Source organism: Hoplias malabaricus, unplaced genomic scaffold, assembly GCF_029633855.1.
Source record: "Hoplias malabaricus isolate fHopMal1 unplaced genomic scaffold, fHopMal1.hap1 scaffold_546, whole genome shotgun sequence".
Classification (NCBI taxonomy): Eukaryota; Metazoa; Chordata; class Actinopteri; order Characiformes; family Erythrinidae; genus Hoplias; species Hoplias malabaricus.
Window position 1 is genome coordinate 7,721 of NW_027101143.1, and position 5,773 is coordinate 13,493.

Sequence of the window (5,773 nt, forward strand, 5' to 3'; positions counted from 1 at the left end):
TGTGGTTGTGCAGTTGTGTAGTGTTGTGGTGGTGTGGTAGTGCAGTTGTGTAGTGTTGTGGTGGTGTGGTTGTGCAGTTGTGTAGCATTGTGGTGGTGTAGTTGTGTAGTGTTGTGGTGGTGTGGTTGTGTTGTTGTATAGTGTTGTGGTGGTGTGGTTGTGCAGTTGTGTATTGTTGTGGTGGTGTGGTTGTGCAGTTGTGTAGTGTTGTGGTGGTGTGGTTGTGCAGTTGTGTATTGTTGAGGTGGTGTGGTTGTGCAGTTGTGTATTGTTGTGGTGGTGTAGTTCTGCAGTTGGGTAGTGTTGTGGTGGTGTGGTTCTGCAATTGTGTAGTGTTGTGGTGGTGTGGTTCTGCAATTGTGTAGTGTTGTGGTGGTGTGGATCTGCAGTTGGGTAGTGTTGTGGTTCTGCAGTTGGGTAGTGTTGTGGTGGTGTGGTTCTGCAGTTGGGTAGTGTTGTGGTTCTGCAGTTGTGTAGTGTTGTGGTGATGTGATTCTGCAGTTGGGTAGTGTTGTGGTGTTGTGGTTCTGCAGTTGTGTAGTGTTGTGGTGATGTGGTTCTGCAGTTGTGTAGAGTTGTGGTGGTGTGGTTCTGCAGTTGGGTAGTGTTGTGGTTCTGCAGTTGTGTAGTGTTGTGGTGGTGTGGTTCTGCAATTGTGTAGTGTTGTGGTGGTGTGGTTGTGCAGTTGTGTAGTGTTGTGGTGGTGTGGTTGTGCAGTTGTGTATTGTTGTGGTGGTGTGGTTGTGCAGTTGTGTAGTGTTGTGGTGATGTGGTTCTGCAGTTGTGTAGTGTTGTGGTTCTGCAGTTGTGTAGTGTTGTGGTGGTGTGGTAGTGCAGTTGTGTAGTGTTGTGGTGGTGTGGTTGTGCAGTTGTGTAGTGTTTTGGTGGTGTGGTTTTGCAGTTGTGTAGGGTTGTGTTGGTGTGGTTGTGTAGTTGTATAGTGTTGTGGTGGTGTGGTTGTGCAGTTGTGTATTGTTGTGGTGGTGTCGTTGTGCAGTTGTGTAGTGTTGTGGTGGTGTGGTAGTGCAGTTGTGTAGTGTTGTGGTGGTGTAGGTGTGTAGTGTTGTGGTTGTGTAGTGTTGCGGTGGTGTGGTTGTGCAGTTGTGTAGTGTTGTGGTGGTGTGGTTCTGCAGTTGTGTAGTGTTGTGGTGGTGTGGTTGTGCAGTTGTGTAGTGTTGTGGTGGTGTCGTTGTGCAGTTGTGTAGTGTTGTGGTGGTGTGGTAGTGCAGTTGTGTAGTGTTGTGGTGGTGTAGGTGTGTAGTGTTGTGGTTGTGTAGTGTTGCGGTGGTGTGGTTGTGCAGTTGTGTAGTGTTGTGGTGGTGTGGTTCTGCAGTTGTGTAGTGTTGTGGTTGTGCAGTTGTGTAGCTCGGTGTATGTGTAAATGTGTAAAAGGGGGTCCTGACCTTGGCGATAATGCTGCAGAGCTGGGGTCCATCCTGTGTTAGTGACAATAAGTTGCTAATGGCATTCTCCATCACGAAAATATCCTCAGAGTCCTGCACCTGTTTAATCAGGACCTGAGAGAGACCACGTCCCCCAGGACAGAACCACAGCATTAGAGAGTTTCCTCACAGTGTTTTTGGGTAACAGGTCAGAACGGGTAAGTCTGTGAAGAGTCAGTCAGTCTGAGTGGTCAGTCTGACTGGTCAGTCTGTGAGGGGTCAGTTAGTCTGTGAGTGGTCAGTCTGTGAAGGGTGAGTCAGTGAGGGGTCAGTCAGTCAAGGAGGGGTCAGTCTGGTAAGGGTCTGTGTGGTGGTGGTCAGTATGTGGTCAGTGTGGCAAGTGTGTGGCCGGTGTGGTTGCTGTAGTAAGTATGTGGTCATTGTAGTCCATGTGTGGTCAGTTTGTGATCAGTGTGGTGTGTGTGGTTGGTGTGATCAGTGTGTCCTTAGTGTAGTCAGCGTGTGCTCAGTGTGTGTCCAGTGTAGTCTGTATGTGGTCACTATGTGCTCAATGTGGTAAATTTGTGGTCGTTTTAGTCCATGTCTGGACAATGTGCTCAGAGAGGTGAGTGCTGTTGGTGTGTGGTCAGTGTGGTGAGTGTGTAGTCAGTTTGTGATCAGTGTAGTGAGGGTGTGGTCAGTATGGAGAGAGTTAGGGTTAGTCAGTGTGTGATGAGTGGGTTGTTGGTGTGTGGTCAGTGTAGTCAGTATTTGGTCAGTGTGGACAGTGTTTGGTCAGTGTAGTCAGTATTTGGTCAGTGTGGACAGTGTGTGGTCAGTGTGGTCAGTAAGTGGTTGGTGTGTGTGGTCAGTGTATGGTGGTCAGTGTGGTCAGTGTGTGATTGGTGTGTGGTCAGTGTGTGATCGGTGTGTGGTCTTTGTGTGGTCAGTGTATGGTGGTCAGTGTTTGGTCAGTGCCTGTCCATACCTGTATTTCATTGGCCAGTGCCGTGTCGATCATATGGCTGAAGGATTCACTGACGTCGGTAAGGATCTCGTGAATTGCCTCCTTCATGGACTTCAGGAAGTACTCGTCTTCCGTGTGAAGACACCTGGGGACGGGAGACACTTCCTTCAGGGGTCAGTTATTTACTGGGTTTATTCCGACAAGAAACTGAGACAAAACAGCAACAAAAACAACAACTACTACAACATGATCAACAAAAACAAACACATAATTAACAACATCAACAACAAAAACAACTACTACAGCAACATCAACAACAAAAACAAAAACATAATTAACATCAACAACTACAAAAAGATTAACAGCAACATCATCAACAAAAGCAACAATACAACATAACAACAGTAACAAAAACAACATCAACAACTACACTATCAACATCAAAAACATCATTAACAACAACTACAAAAACATCATCAACAAAAGACAACTACCACATCATCAACAAAACAACTTCAAAAAAAACCTCAACAGCAACACAAAGAACTACAATATCAGAACCCCACCCCCCAAACCCCTACCATACTGAACTCCGCCCCCAAACCCCTACCCTACTGAACCACACCCCCAAACCCCTACCCTACTGAACCCCGCCCAATCAAATGAAACCCAAATGTTCTCCAGTACTTCACTTTTAATTAATTTTAAGTAATTCTTTGATACACTGTGTGTGTGTGTGTGTGTGTGTGTGTGTGTGTGTGTGTGTGTGTGTGTGGGAGAGAGAGAGAGAGAGAGAGAGAGAGAGAGTGAGAATATGTGTGTGTGTGTGTATGAGAGAGAGAGAGAGAGAGAGTGTGTGTGTGTGTGTGTGTGTGTTACCTCTCAGTGATGACAGTGAGCTCCATGCACTTCTCCAGCAGAGCTGTTTCATACTGCAACACACACATCACATACAAAACAATACACACACATCACACACCACACACACAGCACATCAGCTTCTGTTTACACACAACATCATGAACTCACTCAAACACAAATTTTATCTGCACAGACCACAGGGCTGTGAAGGGTGTGTGTGTGAGGGCTGTGTGTAGAGTGTGTGTGGTGTGGGTCAGGGGTGTCTGAGAGGTGTGAAGGTTGTGTGCATGTATGTGTGTGTGTGGAGTGTGTGGGAGCTGGTGGTTTGGGCGCCACTGTACTCATGCATGAGGGAATGGACGTGGCAGTGGTGTGTGTTTGGAGTGTGTGAGAGGTGGTTGTGGATTGTGTGGGGTGTGTATGTGTGAGGGGTGGGTGTGGAGTGTGTGTGGAGGGTGTGTGGGAGTGTGAGGTGTGTATGTGCGATGGGTGTGTGTGTGGAGTGTGTGAGGTGTGTGTGGAGTGCATGGGGTGTGTATGTGTGAGGGGTGGGTGTGGAGTGTGTGCGTGGAGTGCATGAAGTGTGTATGTGTGAGGGGTGTGTGTATGGAGGGTGTGTGAGGTGTGTGTGGAGTGTGTGAGGGATGTGTGTGGAGTGTGTTAGGTGTGTATGTGTGAGATGTGTATGTGTGAGGGGTGTGTGTGGAGTGCGTGAGGTGTGTATGTGTGAGAGGTGGATGTAAAGTGTGGGTTTGTGGAGTGCGTGAGGTATGTATGTGTATTGTCTGTATGTGTGAGGGGTGTGTGTGGAGTGCGTGGGGTGTGTATGTGTGAGGGGTGGGTGTGGAGTGTGTGTGTGGAGTGTGAGGTGTGTATGTGCGATGGGTGTGTGTGTGGATTGTGTGAGGTGTGTATGTGTGAGGTGTGTGTGTGGAGTGCATGGGGTGTGTATGTGTGAGGGGTGGGTGTGGAGTGTGTGCGTGGAGTGCATGAAGTGTGTATGTGTGAGGGGTGTGTGTATGGAGGATGTGTGTGGAGTGTGTGAGGTGTGTATGTGTGAGGGGTGGGTGTCGAGTGTGTGTGTGTGGAGGGTGTGTGTGGAGTGTGAGGTGTGTATGTACGAGGGGTGTGTGTGTGGAGTGCGTGAGGTGTGTATGTGTGAGGTGTGTGTGTGGAGTGTGTGAGGTGTGTATGTGTGAGGTGTGTGTGTGGAGTGCTTGAGATGTGTATGTGTGAGGGGTGGGTGTGGAGTGTGTGTCTGAAGTGTGTGTTAGCTCTGACCTTGTGCAGGTGGGAGCCGGTGGTCCGGGCGCCGCTGTACTCGTGCACTAGGGAGCGGACGTGGCAGTTTGCTCGGACCGCCGTGCCATGGACCCTCTGCCAGCGTCCCCTCTCCAGTCTCTGGAACATCTTCCCCAGCTCTGTGCTGACCACTAGCGCTCTCTTCAGGAGGGTCTGCAGGTTGTCCCGAGTCACATGATCACCTGTCACAATGAGGTCACCCGGAGGGTCCTCGTCTACTCCGATGGGCTTCGACTGCAGGACACACATACACTCCACCTCCGTCATGTGGCGCAGGTCCTCCATCCAGCGCTGCACAGAGTCTACCTGAATGGACAGCATCCTGGGGGGACAACACACACCGTTAGGTCATACCTTTAACTGCCTGTGTACACAGGGCCATGTCCAGAGGCCACGTCCTCCTCACCCCATCACCTAACACCACACCACAGTCCCAGGTGTGGTGCATGAGCCCAAACAAATCGTAACACCTCTGTTCTCCTCCAGAGAGAGAATCCACTCCCTCCTCAGCTCCTAACCGTGGTTCAGGTTCTGAGTGACCAGTCTAGCTCGGAGATCAGTCACTCCAGTGATTTAACACTTTGTTGTGAATCAAAAGGAACAAAGAAGGAAAACAGAATCATTCAAACTTAACAGACCAACACCTCTGTGCGGTTACAGCTGTTCTACTCCAGCTGTTTTTCCTCTGACCACAGCAGAGCGGTCTGAGGCCAAATGGATCCCAGCAGGTCCGGCTCGGTTTAAACCCTTCTCCCTGAGATAGAGAGAGAAGAGCTTTACCTCTCTGAATCCTCCGGGCTGTTTTTGTGTTGTGGACAGTGACGCTGCGGATCTGTCACAAACGCAGATGCGGATAATGCCCGGCACAAGTGGGGGCCAATTAGTGTCGGAGAGATGGCTTCTTTGGCCGGGCAGTAATAGCCAGAGGGGTCAGCAGATTCACAGAGGTCAGGGACGCTTGCGGAGAGCACAGGAGGGTAAAGCACCAGGTCAAATAATCCCCGCAATAACATCGCCTTCCACCCACGCAGAGGCAGCGCAGATAATCAGTAGCAGGGGCCCGCGAGCAGGAAAGCAGGGACTTCTCTGTCTCTTAATTGCCCATCATTTGGATCACGAGCGTCATCAACCTGGCCCCGCTGGCCCCCACCCACCACAGAGTCAGAAAGACAAAACTCCCTCCATCTCAGAGGAAACCAGTCTGTGATTCCATTAAAACCTCTCAACCTGGGACCAGTTTCGTCGTCTGCAAAACACACAC

General features: G+C 49.9%; 1 protein-coding gene across 1 annotated transcript; it reads right to left on the reverse strand.

Moving 5' to 3' along the window:
• Nucleotides 1–1,403: 1,403 nt before the first annotated feature.
• LOC136684796 (protein inscuteable homolog) lies at nt 1,404–5,525 on the reverse strand (the record flags this gene model as incomplete). Its single annotated transcript, XM_066659257.1, has 5 exons — nt 5,293–5,525; nt 4,492–4,834; nt 3,229–3,281; nt 2,371–2,494; nt 1,404–1,517 (listed from the first exon to the last, which is right to left on the reverse strand). Coding segments are annotated over exons 1-5 (867 nt in total), but the record flags the coding sequence as incomplete, so codon positions are not given.
• Nucleotides 5,526–5,773: the final 248 nt, after the last annotated feature.